The following is a 20,102-nucleotide window of genomic DNA, read 5'->3' as shown; positions in this document are numbered from 1 at the left end:
CATTTTATTTATAAATAATGAAAAATTTAAGGTCAATTTTGGTGGCTTTGAGAGTGATCATCAAACAATTTAACCTTCTCCTGGGACACAGCTATACTACATTTCCCAGCTTCCCTCCCAATTAGGTGTGACTGTGTATAACTGAGCTCTAACCACAAAAAGGTGAGCAGAAGTGGCTGTAATCACTTCCAGGTCTGGCTCATGAAGATCTCCCATGTGCCATATGCCCTCCATGCTTTTTCTATTTCTATAGCTTGATGTAGATGAGCATGGTGACCACAGAAGCCATTAGTTGAAGATGGCAGAGACTAGAGCCAAATGTGGAAGGAACCTGGGTCTCCAAGTCATTCTTGGAGGAAAGCCTTCTCTTGAATAAGAATTTATGTTTTGAATTTATATAAATAAGAAATAAACTTCTATCATGTTGGAATCAGTATACACTTTTTGGGTATGTGTTTTAGCAGCTAGTGTCACCTTAACAAATATAATTTATAACATGGTAAATGGAACTCTCAGAAACACCCCTTTAAAATCAGAGAGGTGCAGTTTGACAAATCTGGTTACATGATTAGAAAAGATATCTTGATCAAATAGTTTACTTCTAAACATAATCATGCACTCAAAAATGTCATATCAATTAATGAAAATAACTCAGGATAATTGAGAACAAATAAAAATTATTATTTTCAAGCCTCTTCAATGGTCATCTTTAAAAGGATAAATTCTCAGGCCCTTTAGGTCCTATGATTACAGAAAATTCTTCCTCAGCACCTCTGAGAACTTCATACTGTAAGTCCTTCCATTTTCCAGCCTCAATACTAATACTTCATATTAGTATTCATTAAAACAAACAAAAAAAAAAACCAAACAAATAAAAATATTTCCCTTTACTACTTCCACAGTCTTCCTTAAGCATGCATCTGAAGCACTACAGCTCAGATCTTTTTCTCACAATTTAAACACAGGCTTGGAGCCTACAGAAGGGTCTTGGAAGTAGGAAACAATTTGGGGGTCATAACCCCAATGGGACTCTCAGAAATTCCCCAATTAAACTCTGTTTTGTCTAATAGAATTGGAATAACCACAGGGACACCATTGTCAAGAGATTATAAAGAAGGATATTTAAAAGATGGTCAGGGCCTGGCCCACATGGCTCAGTGGTTGAGCGTTGACTTATGAACCAGGAGGTCCCGGTTCAATTCCCAGACAGGGCATATGCCCAGGTTTTGGGCTCTATCCCCAGTGTGGGATATGCAGGAGGAACCCAGTGTCAGATGTGCAGGAGGCAGCCAATCAATGATTCTCTCTAATCACTGATGTCCCTATCTCTCTTTCCCTCTCCTTTCCTTTCTGAAATCAATAAAAATATATTTTAAAAAAAATAAAAGATGGCCAGAGACATAGAAACATGGAACAGACTGATGAATCTCAGAGGGAAGGTGGGAGTAGGTAGGTAGGTGGTGGGAAGAGATTAACCAAAGAACTTATATGCATATATGCATAACCCATGGACACAGACAATAGTGTGGTAAAGGCCTGGGGTGGGGGGCAGGGACAGACTAGAGGGGGTAAATGAGGAGGGGGAGGGAAACAAGACATCTGTAATACTTTCAACATTGAAGATAAATTTTAAAAATAAAAGATGGCACACAATGAGCAATCTTCACCCTGTAGTCAGAGGACATGCTGTTTCTACCCTAGAGTTCCTGGGACAAAAACACTTACCTGTTCATGCAGGAGCCTCTCCTTACATTCCCTCCACGGCTTCTTGCTGAGCACATGGCAAGTAGTGCTTAGTACGTCCAGTGTGAAATAGAACAGAGATCCCAGATCATCCTGTGGGAAGGGGTGAAAAAATGTACCACAGCCCACATGAAGCAGAAACCCCTAAAGGCAGGTAAATGTTTCTGATTTATGGCAGTGGCGTTCATGTTTGTAATTATGTCTTAGAGATTGTGGGACACTGGACAAGTGTCAGAGTAAGATACTATTAGCACTTGTTTCTGTTAACAGTAAAAGCATGTAGTACAACCCAGCTGAGGGGAGCAGAGACTTCTCAGCAGGTTTCCAATTTGGAAAGCACCTGCCAATGCCAAGAACCAATTCCAGCATGTAATAATTACAAGAGTTTTACCAAAAGGTTGGTGAAGCTTGGGGAGCTCAACAGGGTTGAGTCACATGTAATTTACCTGTTGGAAACGGCTAAAAGGCACTCCCCCCAAACCTGAATAGGATTGTTAACTGCCAGACAGCTCAGGGCATTTTATTGCCTCCTGTTGGCCAAACACCTGAACAGCTGTAGGCTATTCCCGAAACTGACAATCTCTGTAAACCCTTTGATACCTTACCCTTTGAAGTGTATATTTCCACCTTGCCTTGGGACAAATTGTGTTTAATAAAAGCATGGGTCCTTGGTCAAGGGTAGAGTCTTCTAGCTCCATCAGCTGGGAGTTCCTCTGACCCCTAATGCCTATCAAAAATATCTTTTGTCCATGGACTCTTTAATAATCTACACGCAGCCCTTTCTCCAGAATGCTGAACCCTTTGTAAGGCTGGGGAAAAAGAACCCCGGTAATTGACACCCGAACGAGGGGCTCCAACATGCCAACATAAGTCCCTGGATATCTACCCCCTGGCTGGCCTATGCAGCTTGTGCAAACACCTGCCCCAGATAGGGGATTGTCACTTACCTGTCTGTGTTCTTGGATAGCACTCACTCGGTTGAGGCTCAGCACATAGCCTTCCTTTAGGTCGTTATTGATGTCCTGCAGGACAAATGCCGCCATAGCCAGCATATCTGCATCATTGCAGCCACGAAGAAAGAAAGGCGAGTGGCTGGGAACCTTCTGGGGCACAGATGTAGTGGTGCAGCACACGGCCAAGATGCTGAGCACCAAGAGCAGGAATAGACCCATTCTGTGAGGAACAAGACCCAGGATGGTTCAGTATGTGGAGCTGCAAGGATGGGATACTTATAGGACTCTGTAAGGCCAATTTGAGTAGTTTTATAATCACAATCTGAACCTTGGACCAGAATTTAAAACACAATGTCCCATTTTATCTCCTTGAACTCTAAATGTGGATTTCCATGAGTCAGCACTTTGGATGGGATTTGCCAATGTCTTAAACAGCTGAGCAAACTTATATTCATGTGTACATGCAGGCAAACTTACGTATCCTAACCCTTTCCCTAGAAATCATAATAAACACTTGGGTCAAGGCTCCTAGGAGGTCATGATTGAATTCTGGTTTGCTTCCTTGGCTCCAAATGAATCAGAATATACAAACTGTCCTATTCTCCCATTTCCCCTAGCACCTTCCCTCCAACTGATGTCCTTGGCCACACCAAATTACCCCAGGCTTGGAGCCTGGGGTCACAGTCCATGGTGCCAATTGTATTAGTTGAATTCACACTTCCTGCCTAGCCTTCCAGGTTCACCATTCTTGGTACATCAGGAAAAAAGGTTCTAACACCACATCACCTACATGAAAAACCGGCAAGATTCCTAAAGCCCTTTGGGGATCTGGCTAGGAAGTGGTCTATGTAGGTTTTTTAAAATAAAGACTTCATTTAAGTAAAATAAAAGGGGGGGGGAGGTGGTATATTAATAGTTCGTGCATCATATGCCAATTTTTTTTCTTCCTTTTATGGAGCTGTGTGGAAGCAAATTCATAAAGAAACTGAAACCTAGTGTATTGTTAAGAGATAGACCAGTGATGGCGAACCTATGACACACGTGTCAGCACTGACACGCGTAGCCATTTCTGATGACACACGGCCGCATGCCGAGGATGAAACATTTGCTGCTCCTAAGGATGAAACATTTGCGACTAGAGTTTTGGAGTTAGTTTTTCCTCAAAGTGACACACTACCCGAGTTATGCTCAGTTTTTTTGGCAAAGTTTGACACACCAAGCTCAAAAGGTTGCCCATCACTGAGATAGACAATGATTGACAGGTAGACTGGAATGTAAATCCCACAAGGTTGGGACTCTTGCTTTTCTCTTTCAGCTTCTGCTTGGGGTTCAGGAAGTTTCTACTGATTGGAACTGTACAAAACAAAAATATCTTTTAAAACTCTATTTAAAAAAAAAAAACCCACAGGGAGCCATTGAGAACTCTGGGATCTAATCCTGAAGCTGGGCTCCCCAGCAGAGAGCACCAACTGAGGAGGGTACTCACATAACATATAGCTGTGAAAAGCAATGGGGTGCTTTCTGTCAGGGAGTGGCAACTGAAAGTTTGGACACCCTCTTAAAGGGCCAATGCACAAAAATTCCCTGTGGAGCCACCCACCTGGTGCTCTGGCAGAGGGAGGGTGAAGCAGACAGGAGCTGTGAGAGCAGAACCCAGGACTTGGGTCTCAGGGGATAGAGCTCAGAATGAAGACACCCCAAGTTTCTTGGGCTGAGTCATTCCCTCACATAGCGGAGGACATCTTTCCCACATAGACATCTGCCTTGCCTGGGGGGAAGACAGTCAACACACCCTATTGGAAAACACCTTGCCCTGAGGCCAGTTAAGAGATTAAAAGTAACAATTAGTCTCCAGGCAGAAGCAACTGCCCCACCTTGTTGAAAAAACTCTCACCACACCTGAGGACAATTGTCTGGGGGTAATTCACTTCAGAATCCTATTAGTTTGTAGACTCTGGAGGCTTTGAGTCTTTGCCTGATCCAATTAGTTCAAAACAACCTTTAACACTGTCCTGCACTAGAGATTGAGAGGTGTAGAGGATCTACCTAATACATAGTCACAAACCCAAACAGATAACCAAAATGAGGAAACAAAGAAACAACCCCCTAATGAAAGAACTAGTGAATTCTCCAGAAGAAGAGATAAATGAAGCAGAGATAAGAAATTTATCTGAAACAGAATTCAGAGTAATGATGTTAAAAATGCTCAACAGTATGAAAAGAAAGATATAGTAACTATGAAAAAAGAACAGTCTGAGATAAAGAATGACATAACACAAATAAAGAACACATTGGAAGGAATAAACAGCAGATTAGGGGAAGCTGAGGATCGAATCAGTGAATTAGAAGACAGAGTTGGAAATATCACTCAATTAGAAAACCAAAAACAAAACAACAACAACAAAAAGAAAAAACAGGAGGACAGCTTAAGGGAGCTGTGGGACAATGTGAACCATAACAATATTAGAATAGTAGATATGCCAGAAGAGGCAGAAAGGGAGAAAGGAATAGAAAAGGTGTTTGAATAAATAATGGTAGAAAACTTCCCTAACCTGGTAAAGGAAAAGTCACACAAGTTCAGGAGGCACAGAGAATCCCAAACAAGAAGAACCCAAACAGACCCATGCCTAGACACATCATAATTAAAATGCCAAAAATTAAAGACAAAGAGAGAATCTTAAAGGCAGCAAGAAAAAAGAAAACTGTTACCTACAAAGGAGTTCCATAAGGCTGACACCTGATTTCTCATCAGAAACTCTACAGGCCAGAGGGAATGGCATAAAGTAATAGAAAGCAAAGATCTGAGACCAAGATTACTATATCCAGCAAGTCTGTCATTCAAAATAGACGGTCAAATAAAGAGCTTCCCAGACCAAAAAAAAAAAAGGCTAAAGGAGTTCATCACCACCAAGCCAGCATTGCAAGATACACTAAAGGGATTGCTGTAAGGGATTGCTGAGAAGAAACAAAGAGAGAAACCTAGCCATATAGAATTTAAATGGCTATACTGGTAAACAAGTACCTCTCAATAATAAGCCTAAGTGTGAGTGGATTAAATGCTCCAATCAAAAGGTGTAGGGTAGCTGAATGAATACAAAAACATGAACCATCTATTTGCTGTCTATAAGAGACCCACCTCAAAACAAAAGACACACACAGGATGAAAGTTAAGGGATGGAAAAAAATTTCCATGCAAATGGAAAAGAAAAAAAAAAACTGGAGTAGCAATACTCATATCCAACAAAATCGGCTTTAAAAGCATCATGCTAAGCAAAATAAGCCAGTTGGAAAAAGATAAATATCATATGATCTCTCTCATTTGTGGAATATAATGAACAACATAAACTGATGAACAAAAATAGACCCAGAGGGGGGGAAATAGTCTAGAATACAATAGAAGTAATCTTGTTATTTGCAGATTTTTAATATTTCCTACAATTTTTGTGATATCATACTATGTTAGTACAGTTTGGGTAATATTATACTTAAAATCCTTTTATTCTTGAAACATAAAGTTTATTGCAGATAATATTATATTTAAGATCATTTTTCTTGAATAATTGCTATTTATTGCATGTAACATTATCATATTTAAAATCACTTTTCTTGAGATATTGTTTATTGCATGTAACATTATTATATTTAAGATCATTTTTCTTGAAATATTAAGGTTTATTGCATGTAAAAAAAAAAAACACACAAAAAAACCCACACACACATCAGAGATATTTTGTCATAAGAGAAAGCCAAAACTGGATGAAGCTTCTAGATTAAAATATCACAGAAGTTATTTTATAAAACCCTAGTCTATGAGATGTGGTCCCCACTCCACTCTCGTCCCAGCCTCACCCCCACTTCCCACCCCATCCTCAGTGTTCTGTGCTCAAATAAGTTTGGGACTGGTGCATTCACAGGTGTACAGTCTTACAGCATCTCAACACGTATTATATGTTAACAGCTCTCCAAAGCTTTGAGGTGAAGAAATCTATTTATACCTCAATGTCCTACATTATCCTACCTAATAAAAGAGTAATATGCAAATTAACCATCACTCCACTACATTCACAAGCCACGCCCACAGCCACACCCACAAGCCAATCAGAGTGAGTGTGCAAATAAACCCAACCAAGATGGCTACAGCCACAGAGAGCAGGAGGGAGGCTTGGGTTTCCCCAGTAACAAAGGAAGCCAAGCTTTCCGCCTGACCTTGCAGGCCTAAGCCTCCACTCAAGGCTACAAAGTTTCAATTATAGAAGGTAAACAAATCCAAACAGAAATGGCGGCAGCCATGGAGCTGGAAAGAGCAGGAGGCTAGGGTTGCCCCCTGCTTTCTGCACACCCTGGCCGGCCCAGGCATCTGTGTAAGGCTACAAAGTTTCAATTATAGAAGATATACACAAACCCCCAAAGAAACGGCTGCCTGCCACGGAGCGAGCAGGAGGCTTGGCTCCACTCCAGGCTACAAAGTTTCAATTGTAGAAGGTAAATAAATTCCATATACCAGGGCTTCTGCTTGGGTTGCCAGGTGGCGTGGCTGGCCTGCAAACCACCACAGGCCCCTTGCTCAGGCCGCCCCACACCCCAAGGGAACCCCCATCCTGATCCAGGACACCCTTCAGGGCAAACCAGCTGGCCCCCACCCATGCACCAGGCCTCTATCCTATCTAATAAAAGAGTAATGTGCAGATTGACCATCACTCCAACACACAATATGGATGCCCCCATGTGGACACAAGATGGCCACCACAAGATGGCCAATAGGGGAGGGCAGTTGGGAGGCACCAGGCCTGCAAGGGAGGGCAGTTGGAGGCGATCAAGCCTGCAGGGGAGGGCAGTTAGGGGTGACCAGGCCGGCAGAGGAGGGAAGTTGGGGGCAAACAGGCTTGCAGGGGAGCAGTTAGACATCAATCAGGCTGGCATTGGAGTGGTTAGGGGGTTATCAGGCTGTCAGGCAGAAGCAGTTAGGGGAAATCAGGAAGGCAGGAAGGCAAGCAGTTGGGAGCCAGCATTCCTGGATTGTGAGAGGGATGTCCCACTGGGATCGGGCCTAAACAGGCAGTCTGACATCCCTCGAGGGGTCCCAGATTGGAGAGGGTGTAGGCTGGCTGAGGGACACACTCCCCCAGCCCACGTGCACGAAGTTCGTGCACCGGGCCTCTAGTTTGACTATAAGAGATGTCTTTGCAATACTTATTACTAACCCATAGTATACAATTTGGGAATTATTGCACTAGTTGATAAGGATTGCTATCTGTGACGTGTTTTGTTTGTTGTTGTTGTTGTTGTTGTTTTCTTATAAGAAACTATCCAATGGTATGAAGATTTTAACTGGAAGTGAAGATATTTCAAATGGATTGAGGAAAAAAAAGTGACTGGCCTAAACCAAAATTCAGGGTATGGTAAGCCATGGCTGATAACAATGAACTAAACATAAGCAAGGCATTTAATGTTATCCATGTTTATTTAAAACTTTAATTTCAGCTGAGGCCAGTTTGGCTCAGTGGATAGAGCCTGGGGACTGAGGGGTCCCAGGTTCGATTCCGGTCAAGGGCATGTACATTGGTTGCGGGCACGTCTCCAGTGGGGGGGGGGGGGTTGCAGGAGGCAGCTGGTCGATGTTTCTCTCTCATCGATGTTTCTAGCTCTCTATCCCTCTCCCTTCCTCTCTGTAAAAAATCAATAAAATATATTTAAAAAATAAATAAATAAAACTTTAATTTCACACTAAACTTAAATGTTATGATTTGTGTCACTAGTTAGGATTACTGTACTGTAATTAGCTACTATTATACAATTTAAATTTTTATTAAAAAGTTGAGTGGAAAATAGTTTTTTCTTATTTGATAACCAAGTCATGGCATTGTAGGTCATTTGGTGGCAGTATATAAATAGACTCACTAAAAGTACCCTTAGTGGGAATTTAGTGAATCTAACTAGCACATATGTCTTCCAAGAAAGCTGAAGTGTAGGAAGGTGGAGTGCATAAACAAAAATTATAATTGAATTAGTGGCAGAACCAGTTAGAAACCTTCTAGTTTAGAATTCTTTTTATCAAACCAAGCATTATAGCAGTAGCCTAATTGTAACTCTTTTAATTACCAACTGAATAAACTTGGAAAGTCACTTAAACACTATAAGCCTCAGTAGCCAGATCTGTAAAATGGGCTTATCATAGAACCCACCTCAAAGGATATTATGTACATGGAGGACTAGACACACACTTGGCACACTTTGTTATAAGTATAGTTATGGTAGTTACTTAAAATTCCACAGGCACTTATTGAACACCTCCACAATGCCAGAAACTGTGTCAGGCCTCTGTAATCAAGGGTTAACAAGACTAATTAGATTAATAAGATAAAGTCCCTAACTAATTTCTGCAAGCCAATAAACAATTTTAGAGTCTTGATTTAAAAACCCAAATCTAATTAGCACAGGTCCTTAGAGATGGGCATTAGGCAGTGTTTTCAAATAGGAGCAACACTACGAAAATGGGTATGAAAACCAGAAATGGGCATGGAAACTATGCCCATTAGATGTTAAAATTCTGGAATATACAGGGGGTAGGGAAGGCCGGGGGAAGGTCAATGGGGTGGGGGGAGAAAGGAGACATATGTACTACTATTTGTAATACTTAAAACAATAAAAAAATCTGGAGTACAACAAAGATTTGCAGTCAGTGAGTGAACAAACATTCACAGGGCTGAAATGATGTGTGAATAAAGGTTGGGAAGCACTGGATACAAGATTGGAGAGGGGCCCAAATGGGAGAAGACAGTTTGAAGCCTGAGGAAATGCATCAAATGTGCATTGTGCATCAGTGAAGGCCATTACCGCGACTAAAATGAAAAGCAGGACTGAGGGGAAGGCAGGTAGGGGGGAGGTGGAAGAGGATAAAGGGGGGATAAATGGAGATGGAAGGAGAGCTGACTTAGGGTCGTGAACACACAATGCAATATGCAGATGATGTTTTATAGAATGGTACACCTGAAACCTGTATAATTTTATTAACCAACTAGAGGCCCAGTGCATGAATTCATGCACCAGTGGGGTCCCTTGGCCTGGCCTGTGGGATCGGGCTGAAACTGGCTCTCTGACATCCCCCAAGGGGTTCTGGATTGCGAGAGGGCACAGGCCAGGCCGAGGGACCCCCACCAGTGCACAATCAGGGCTGGGGAGGGATGCAGGAAGGCTCCAGGGCATGTCTGGCCCATCTCGCTCAGTCCTGACCGGCAGCAAGCTAACCTACCTGTCGGAGCATCTGCTCCCTGGTGGTCAGTGCACGTCATAGTGACTGGTCAGTCAACTGTCTGCCCCCCACCACCCGTGGTCAGTGCACATCATAGCAAGTGGTTGAGAGGCCTTAGCATATCCTTAGCATATTACACTTTGATTGGTTGAACAGCCGATGGGTTGACTGGACACTTAGCATATTAGGCTTTTACTATATAGGACGTCACCCCAATAAATTATATTTAAAATTTTTAAAAATTTTAAAGGGGGATTAAACACTTATAGGAGAATAAAACAGACTTTAACTCAATATCCTGATTCGACCCTTAACTCTGACCAAGGGCAAGTGGTATAAGCTTTTTGAAACCCAGTTTCCTCACCTGTGAAGTCAGCTGTAGAACCACACAACTGCTGAGAGCCCTTTCAATTCTGACAGGAGGGCATTCTTGCCTTTCTCTTTACCTGTCCATTTCTAGGAGATATCACTCCTCAAATCCAATACAATGGAATTTGTTCAGCACTACCCAGGGATCAGGGTTTCAGCCCAGTCTCAAATAACTTGACCCCAGCCTCCCTCTAGGTTGTGAAGCATGGGAGCCTTGGGTGCAGTGGCAGGGGGAACAGGCCAGCTTTGGAGTCAGACAGACTTGGTTTAAATTTCATCTCTGCCATTTGCTTAGTAGGGGGCCTGAAACACTGGGTATGCCATAACATTTAGCTTCCTATCCATAAAACAGCAGTACTCCCAGTACACACATACACACACACACACACACACACACACACACACACACACACAGAGTTGCACTCAGTTGTATAAAGGGGACATATTTCTTCTTTCCCTGTGGTTTCCAGCCACATTTAAAAAGTGAAAAGCAACAGATGAAATTACTTGTAATATTTTGCTTAACCTGATGTATTGAAAACATTATCATTTCAATCTGTAAATTAATATAAAATTATGGATGAGCCTTAGCTGGGTTGACACAGTGGATAGAGCATTGGCCTGCAGACTGAAGGGTCCCAGGTTTAATTCCAGTCAAGGGCACGTACCTCGTTTGCAGGCTCAATTCCCAGCCCCCGTTGGGGCACCTAGGGGAGGCAACCAATCAATGTGTCTCTCTCACATTGATGTTTCCCTTTCTCTGTCTCTCCCCCTTCCTTCCACTGTCTCCAAACATTAATGAGAAAATATCCTCAGGTGAGGATTAACAAAGAAAAAAAATAAACAAATAAATAAATAAATAAATAAATAAATAAATAAATAAAAATATAAATGAGAGAGTTTACATTCTTTGTTTCACACTACCACATACCTCAATTTGTTCTAGTCTCATTTATGGTGGTCCATAGTCACAGGTGGCCAACCGATGAGACTGCACAGGCTCCTCCCTGTCAAAGGAGGTGTCCCATTCTATAAGCCTTCTCCTGAGGCTGCTATAAGGACTGGCCACGGAAAAAAACAATGTCAGGTGCTTGGCACAGCCCTGGCACACAGGACACCTGGGGACGACGTCTGCCGTCAGTGCTATGACTGCTCCTGTGGTCCTTACCTTGTCTCCCACGGTGCAGACCCCAAGTGACTCTGCTGGCTGCCTTTCCCCAGTCTGCCTGAATGAAGCCTCCACCAGGTGAGCCAGGTTAGGAGAAACTGGGATTTGATTTTTCCTCCTGGCAGGTGTGATTCAGGGCAGCAATCTAGGATTGGTTTCAGAACAGCATAGGTCAGCCAGGTGAGGCATTGTTTGCTGCAGAGCTGGGTGAGGTGTGGTGCTTGGGATTAGGTCTCTGGGCAGATAGAAATACAGGTACGAAGTCTTGACCTGAGACAGTGAGGTGTATACTTAGAAAAATTGTGCAGCAGCCACAGCTCCAAAATATCAGGCTGCCTCTGACCTGGTTAGAAATTATCTCTGCAGCTGGTTGGTTGGTTTTTCTCTTTTTCCTTTCTCTTTTATCTTTTCTTCCTTCCACATCCCGAATGAACATCTACTCGCTATGCTGCCAAGGCCCAGTGTTACAAATATAATAAATAACACTGATGAATTCTCAGTATGTGCCCAGCCTTGTGTTAAACCCTGTCTTCCTTCTCTCATTTAAGGTCCACAACCAACCCAGGGCTGTAGGTACCACTGTTATTCCCATTTTATAGATGAGGAAAACTGAGGAACGGTGAGGTTAAGTAGCTTGCCCAAGGTCTTGTAGCCAGGGTTTGTGTCTAGCCTATATGGCTTCTGAGAGGAAGGCATAGTTCTTGCCTTCAATGAGTGAGTACCAAGAGAGCAACAGGGGGAGAAACTAGCTCTACTGGGGAAGTCACTTCTCAGAAGAGCTTACATTCTGTCTGGGGCTTGAAGGATGACTAGGAGTATGCCTGATGGGCAAGGCAGGGAGGGTGACCAGGGAAGTGGAGCAGGAGAAATAAAAGCAATAAATGTGAATTACATAGTTTACCTTCCGTCCTACCAACCCTTTTCACTGTCTCCTATATAAACTGGATGGTATTCGTCACTGCCAATCCACCCAGTAGCCTCAGGCCTCTTTTGGCAGCCTGTCTCCTAAAGTATCCTACATCTGGACACTCTTACTTTCATCAATCATAGTTAGGTAATATATGAAAAAAAACTCAGAATGTTTAGAGCGAATTTTTTAGTATCAAAAATATTCTTGGGATGCCATGGATGCATGGCTCAGTTGGTTGGAGCTTTGTCCTGTACATCAAAGGGTTGCAGGTTCGATTCCCAGTCAGGGCACGTGCAGTAGGCAACCCATGGATGTTGTTTCTTTCTCTCTCTTTCTCTCTCAAAATCAATAAAAACATATTCTTTTTCCTTGGGGAAAATCTGCCTTATAACATCAAAAGTGGGATTTCCTCTAAGAATCCCTGTGGTGTTGTGGTCTAAAGCACAGACTATGGGCTCAAACAAACCTGGGTTAGAATCCCAGCTCTACCACTCATCAGCAGTGTGACAAAAAGGCTTCTCACTCTCTCTGAATCTCAGATTCCTCATTGATAAATTGAGGCCACAGTGAATCCATAGGATGGATGTGAGGGTAAGATGGGATCCCACACAAAAAAACCTGAGACACGGTTCGCCTTCAGCATCTCACCAAAGAGAATCTATAAGATAAGAGGGGATGGGAAGGCAGGTAGGATCTCCACACGTACGTCTCATACTCACAGTCGTGAAGGAGGGTGGAGGCAGCAGTGCCGGTTTATGAAGAGATGTCAAGGATGTCAGGCTTTCCTGAGAATGCAGGGTCACTCGGGCCTGGGGGCTGACTCAGACCAACCCTATGCACAAGCAACTTATGTATAAACCAGAAGCCTGGTGGCTAATTTATACTGGGGAGGGAATGCCTCTCCAGCATCTCCAGAGCCAGGCTGGACAAGTTCTTCCTCTCAGATCACCCTTTTATATCCGGCAATCAGGCTTCATGGTCACTTCAGAACACCAGGAAACAATGCACTTGGCTGAGCCACAGCCTTCATTAGTGGCTTCCACTGCCAGGCATACACCCTAGTTCCTGCATGACTCGACTGCATGCCAGCACTGCTGAGTCCAAGTACTTACATTTAATCCTCATGACGTCTTGTTGGGAGGTATCTTCATTCCCATTTGATGACTTGGTCACACAAAGCATGTGTGCTTTCTAATACCCCCAGTGTGGCAACATCTGCTAAACTGACAATATCTGCTAAACTTGATGGCATGACCTGTTCTCATGGAGGGCTGCAGCCCTGGCACATTATCTTTCAGGGGAATCTCAGCTAAGAGCACAGAGACACAATTATCCATTAAGCCTGTCTGCAGTGCATTAGAGGCAGGAATGAGGGTTCTGTCCTCGAAGATGTAACACCTCAATTATGCCCGTTGCTGGTAATTACCACTTATCAGCTGAACTGAGCAATTCCTGTTGGTACTATTAGAGTAAGAATGAATGGGCAGAAAAGAGGGGGGGCTGGGGATAAGAATAGAAGGATGGGTTAGCAGAGAAAGAGTGAGTTGAATTTAACATTTTCTGCCCCTTCCACACTACACTAGTATCTTCTGGTTAGTAGAAAATGAACAGAGAACAACATGTCTGAAGTTATTTTCTTTGTTTATGATCATGACCTTGCACTTTTCAATGTTCACAAAGTTTGATTATTATTATTATTATTATTATTATTTACTTTCAAAACACAGTTGAGAAGTTCTGGGTGACTCTAAGCAGTACCTTGGCAGTACTGGGTGTAAGTTTCACACAGGAAGCTGCTCAAAAGCTTGAGAAATTGTCCCTGTAACTTTTCTAAGAACCAGTTTCCTCATCTTGAAAATAAGAATAAGAAAATCTCTCTCTCTTAAAAAAAAAAAAAACCTCTTTGTTGTTGAAAATATTACATATGTCCCCTTTTTTCCTACCATTGACCCCTTTTTGCCTGCCCCCCTCAGGCCTGTGTCACCTCTGTGTCCATGGGTTATGCGTATATGCATGCAAGTTCTTTGGTTGCAAAAAAAAGCTCTCTCTGAGGGTTAGTGAAACTGAAGTCTTTGTGGCACTGGAAACGTGTTTCTCTCCCATTCTTGTAAGAAGATGCCCTTTCTGCATGCTGTGGGATGTATATCTTATCACAGATATAAAGAGCATTGCAGATTGAAGTGTCCTGAGAGATGGGCAGGCCAATACCCGCTGTCTTTAAGTGAAATAACCACAGTTTTGAGAAATTAGATGGCCTGCCCAAGACAATACATCCAACTAAGGGTTGACCCAGCACTGGGTTACAGTGCTCTTCTCAGTGAGTATGTGGTATTTTTTGTCCTTTTTCATTGTGGATCTTGAGTCAATATTTAAATAGACTACTATTCATTAACCACAGTGCAAAACCAATATACACCCCCAAAACTTTGACCCAGTTTCTGCTAATACAAGAGTTCTTGGCTTCTGGTGGCCTTTCATCAGAGGGCAATAACATCAGAGATTAATTTCTTTTTATCCTTCTCAGTGTAGGCACTGGCCTTAGAGGTTGGCACTCCAAAGAGGACCTCTGCTATGTGGTGTAGTGGAAAGTTTGGTAGACCTGTTGGATGGGTTCTGTTAGAGCTGTGTGACATCAATCACAGGTGCAATTTATTTTTTCTGACAGTTTTTTCATCAATAAAAAATGGAGACAACATGCATATTTCACAGGACTAACTGCAACTCTGCATGTGATACATGCCCACACAATCATAAGTCTTAATACTTGGGTATTTTTTTCTTCTTCCTTTTGATACAAAAGCATTTATGCCTATTATTGAGCTGAGTGGAGAGCTTAGAGAACTAAATATAAGTTGCTTAAACATTTTTCTCATTAAAACAACATTATCAAAGCAATTTATGTATATTTAGAATAATTAAAAAAAACAGAAGGAAAATGTGTATTCTATTAAACTGTTAATAGTTGATGGATATACTTCTAGATTTTCTCCTATGAATATATCATGCATGCTTTTATATAAAACTAGTAGCCCTGCACATGAATCTGTGAGCCAGTAGCTCTCTGCGGGGCCTGGCCGCTCCACGCCCACTGCCCAGAGGCTCTCCACGGCCCAGAGGCCCATCCGCGGCTGGGCGGGGAACACTTGCCTCAATGCCACAGTGATGAAGCCAGCATTCTGTCAGGCTGCTCATGCTGCCCGCTCTCAGTAGCTGCCCACTGGGACTGGGGGACTCTGGCAGGGCTGAGAGGACTGGGTGCCGCCATCTTGTGGCTATGGGCTCCACCATCTTTGTGATGGAGTGGGTTAATTTGCATATTACCCTTTTATTAGATAGGATAATATAGTACTGCTATACCTACTATATTGTAACTTGCTTTTTAAAAAATATTTTTTTATTTCAGCGAGGAAAGGAGAGGAAGAGAGAGAAACATCAATAATGAGAATCATTGATTAGGTGCCTCCTGCACATCCCCACTGGGGATCAAGCCCGCAACCCAGGCATGTCCCCTTGACTGGAATCAAACTTGGGACCCTACAGCCCACAGGCTGAACTCTGTCCACTGAGCCAAACCAGCTAGGGCTAACTTGTTTTTTAAAATCCCACAACAGATCATGAACATCTTAACATATAAATCCACTTGTACAAATTAATTTTTAATTACTACATAATTGTCCATTGACGGTTCAATTATTCAAAGCAATTCTCTTTGAGAGATGTATAGATTATTTCCAAATATATGCTGTTATAAATAATGCTACCATTAACATTCTTATGAGTAAATCTTTGTTCACACCGTTAATTACTTCCTTAGTACAAATGCCTGAAAATGGGATTCCTGGGTTAAAGACAATTCCTAATGTTCAGGTTTTTAAATATTTTGCCACATTGCCCTCCAAAAAAATTATAACAAATAGTGTTCACAACAGTGTATAAAACACTAGCAAATGATCTTCATTTGAATGTCCCAAGCTTGGTTTCTCAGCTCTTCAGTGGACAGATAGATCAGGACTTTGGAGGGTGAGAAGGAGGTTCCTCCATTCAACTAATATGGTAACTTTTTTCTCCAGTGAGTAAAGTCATTATTCTGTGACTGGCACAATGCTAGACTCTGGAAATACTGAATTAAGAAAACATATTCCTTACTCTGAGGAGCAGGTTACAATACAGTGTGATAAGTTTAACCACAAGAAAGTCTAGCGGTTAACACTTACTCTCGGCCCGGGCAGACAGAGGGGGCAATAGGAAGTAGTAAAGATTTCCTGGAGCAGGTAACATCTTAGATAAGCTTTAAAGAGTGAATAAGAGTTAGTTCCAAGAAGTGTGGAAGGTTAGAGGGATCACAGTTTAAGACCTGGAAGTAGGAGCAGGCAGATTCAGGGGAATTATACCAGGAATCTAAGCACCAATGAATACAAACCCAGAAATGTTCTAAAAAAGGCTTGCGGACTGAAGGGTCCCAGGTCCGATTCCGGTCAAGGGCATGTACCTTGGTTGCAGGCATATCTCCAGTAGGGGGTGTGCAAGAGGCAGCTGATCAATATTTCTCTCTCATCGATGTTTCTAACTCTCTATCCCTCTCCCTTCCTCTCTGTAAAAAATCAATAAAATATATTTTAAAAAATAAAAAAGGCTTTTTAAGTGAGTGCCTATTTTCCAATCCTTTTTATTGTACCAACTGGATAATCATTTGCTTCAGTGTCATGTGGCAGTTAACAGACACCATATGGTTGCAAATGACCAATGACAACAGGGAGAGCCCTGTATAGGAGCACAGGGCCATGTTCCTTATATTGAAATCTCCCTGTGATATGGGGGATGCTTGGCTTGTGACTCATAATTTGTGACAATGCTCAGCCTTTTCTATAGTTTAGCAGGTAGTGATATAATTTTTCAACTGTTTTCTCTTTTGGAACTAACTATCTAAACTTTAGAAATACTGTTAATTTTAAATAAACCAGGTCCCAAATAGTATGGTTAATTTTTTTCTACTGTAGTTTTATGCAACTTGTGTGTGTGTGTGTGTGTGTGTGTGTGTGTGTGTGTGTGTGTGTAGATTAGAAGACAGAAAGGGAAGGAAGAGGTAATGACAAGATACCAAGCCAGAGAAGTAGGCCGTCGGGGACCTGGGGGCCCTCCCTGCTATAAGGATTTGCATAGCATTCTTAAAGCACTGGGAAATCACAGAAGGGTTTTAAAGACTTGGTTCTCAGAAAGATCTCTCCAAGTAGCAGTGATGAATGATGCCAACTTCTGCAGGACACCCTCATCACCAGGGTCAGAGGCAAAAGAACAAACATAGTGTCGGTCTGTCCTCGTGGAGTTCTAGTTCATACTTGTGGGGTCAGCCTGCTCTCGATCCCCCCACTTCACATTGATCTTCTCTTCCTGAGCACCTGCCCTGTGGACTTCAGGCTATAGGATCAGATAGAGACAGTCTTACAGAATCCTGTTTATCCAGCTGCCACAATAAGGGGTGTATCATTGCCTAAGCCAATCCCGTGTAATACCTCCTCTGGTTGACTCCTGATACAGTCCTGAGGGAGGGAGACCTGTTGGAGATGGTTCAGCTGCAGAGATAGAAGTGACAGAGAGGAAGGGGTGGATCTGAGATGTAGAAAAGAAAGACCTGATGACCCATCAGGAACGCAGTGAGGAGGAGGGCCAGATCCAGAAGTTTTAGGCTCTATGACTGGGCTGCAGAGTTGTGCTGCTATCAAAGGAATAGAGCCAATTTGGGAAGGGAGGAGATGGAGAACCGAGTTTGGGACTGTTAAATTTGAAAGGTTGATGGATCTCTAAGTGGAGATTTATAATAGGTGCTGGAATTATGGACCTGAAGCTTAAAGGGGATGAGTAGATCATCATCAATACCATATGGAGGCTAAGACCATGACAGTGATGAGCTCACTCTGGGAGGCAGGTAAGGTAATAAGATAACTATCAAGGTGAGACTCTGAAAAAATTAATATTTAAGGGACAAGCAGAGGAAAAATGAGCTAAAAAAATAACAGAAAAAGTAAGAGATTGAAAGGCTACACAGGAGAAAGCCAGGCTTCATGGACAAGAAAGAATTGAATTCAAAAAGGAAAGGAGTATCAGATGACCCCAGAACTTGAACAAAGATAAAAAGCTAGACATGTGTCCATTAGCTTCAGCACCCAGGAGGTCCCAGGTGGCCTTTGTTAAAAATAGTTTCAGTGGAGCAGTGGAGATAAAAACCAAATTGCAGTTAAAAGAAAAAGGAGACCACTTAGGTTAAGGCCAGGTTTGAAAGAGTGCAAAATTTATAGTTTTGAAATTAGAATGAAACAAACATAATACCTCACCAAATGACACGATGTAATGAATCCTAGTATGAATTAAGCCTGATAGTATTTTCCATCCTCATTTCTGAACATGGTAAGGACTGTGGCTAGTGAACCCATTCAACACAAAAACAAATTTAACTCCATTGATATAGTTTGTTACTAACCTCAAACTCATCCCAACTTCTGTAATCTTAGCTGTGTACATATAAGGAAATAACAAAATAATAAATATATTTTTATTGATTTCAGAGAGAAAGGGAGAGGGAGAGAGATAAAAACATCTATAATAATAAAAGTATAATATGCTAATTAGACCGGACAGTTGAACAACCTTCCAGACATTATTCTGGATGTCCTTCTGGACAAAGTCTTGGCGGTGGGGGCTGAGGCAGCAGGTGCTGAGGCAGAGGTGGTTAGGGGCAATCAGGCAGGCAGGCAAGTGGTTAGGGGCATCAGGCAGGCAGAGGTGGTTAAGGGAGATGAGGCAGGCAGGCAGAGTGGTTAGGGGCTATCAGGCAGGCAAGGAGACCAGCGGTTAGGAGCCAGTGTTCCCGGATTGCAAGAGGGATGTCCGACTGCCGGTTTAGGCCCGATTCCTGTGGGATCGGGCCTAAACCGGCAGTCGGACATACCCTGAGGGGTCCCGGATTGCAAGAGGATGCAGGCCAAGCTGAGCCCCCTAACACCATCCCCTTGCACGAATTTTGTCCACTGGGCCTCTAGTCAATGATGAGATAGAATCATCCATCAGCTACCTCTTGCATGCCCCCTACTGGAGGCCATACTAATTAGGGAAGATAAGGGAGTGGGGTAGGGTGGGGCAACAGCTTGAGAGAAGAAAAAGACATCTAATCTAAGCTAGAGAGAAGGAGGCAACAACTGGCGACTTTGGAGATATACTGGAAGGGAGTGAAGGGAATTTTTATTTGGAAACACTTTATTTGGAAACTGGGAGTTTCAGTCAATTGAGAGACAAGATGTAGGAGTATGATCAGGGACTTGAGAGAAGCAAATGTGTGGATTAGCCATTGTGTGCAAAGGGAAATAAAGTAAAAATGAAGAGTATGAGGGTGGGTAACCTCATGGTCCCATCTGAGGATGGAAAGCAACATTTGTCAGGGTATAAATATACTTGTTATGGGAAGCCCTTCAATTGGACGGGGCAGGCTATAAACAGGAATGGAAAGGTCCAGCTGGAGTTGGGCCCTGGAAAGGCATGTGGTACAGAGGACAGAGGTCAAGACTCATAGAGAATGCTTGTGTGATCATCATTGAAATCACTAACTGGGGCCTGGGTCTGACAAATAAGGAAGTGAAACCAGGAGGGGTCTGACATGTGGACTAACACATAAAAATAGAGAGGCTAAAGCCCTGAGTGAGGCTGAACAACCAGTTTAAC

General features: G+C 42.7%; 1 protein-coding gene across 1 annotated transcript in view; it reads right to left on the bottom strand.

Moving 5' to 3' along the window:
• FETUB (fetuin B) overlaps positions 1–11,674 on the bottom strand; it is a 28,305-nt gene extending 16,631 nt beyond the window's left edge. Inside the window, exons 1-3 of the mRNA XM_054711464.1 lie at positions 11,483–11,674; positions 2,691–2,916; positions 1,726–1,836 (exon numbers count right to left, since the gene is read on the bottom strand). Of these exons, the coding sequence (XP_054567439.1) occupies positions 1,726–1,836; positions 2,691–2,915 (336 nt within the window). The 5' untranslated portion in view covers position 2,916; positions 11,483–11,674. The remainder of the gene's footprint in view (positions 1–1,725; positions 1,837–2,690; positions 2,917–11,482) is intronic.
• Between the last annotated feature and the right edge of the window lie 8,428 nt (positions 11,675–20,102).

The sequence above is a fragment of the Eptesicus fuscus genome, chromosome 3 (genome assembly GCF_027574615.1).
Source record: "Eptesicus fuscus isolate TK198812 chromosome 3, DD_ASM_mEF_20220401, whole genome shotgun sequence".
Classification (NCBI taxonomy): Eukaryota; Metazoa; Chordata; class Mammalia; order Chiroptera; family Vespertilionidae; genus Eptesicus; species Eptesicus fuscus.
Note: the sequence above shows the minus strand (reverse complement) of the source record. Positions and strands in the feature narration are given on the sequence as shown.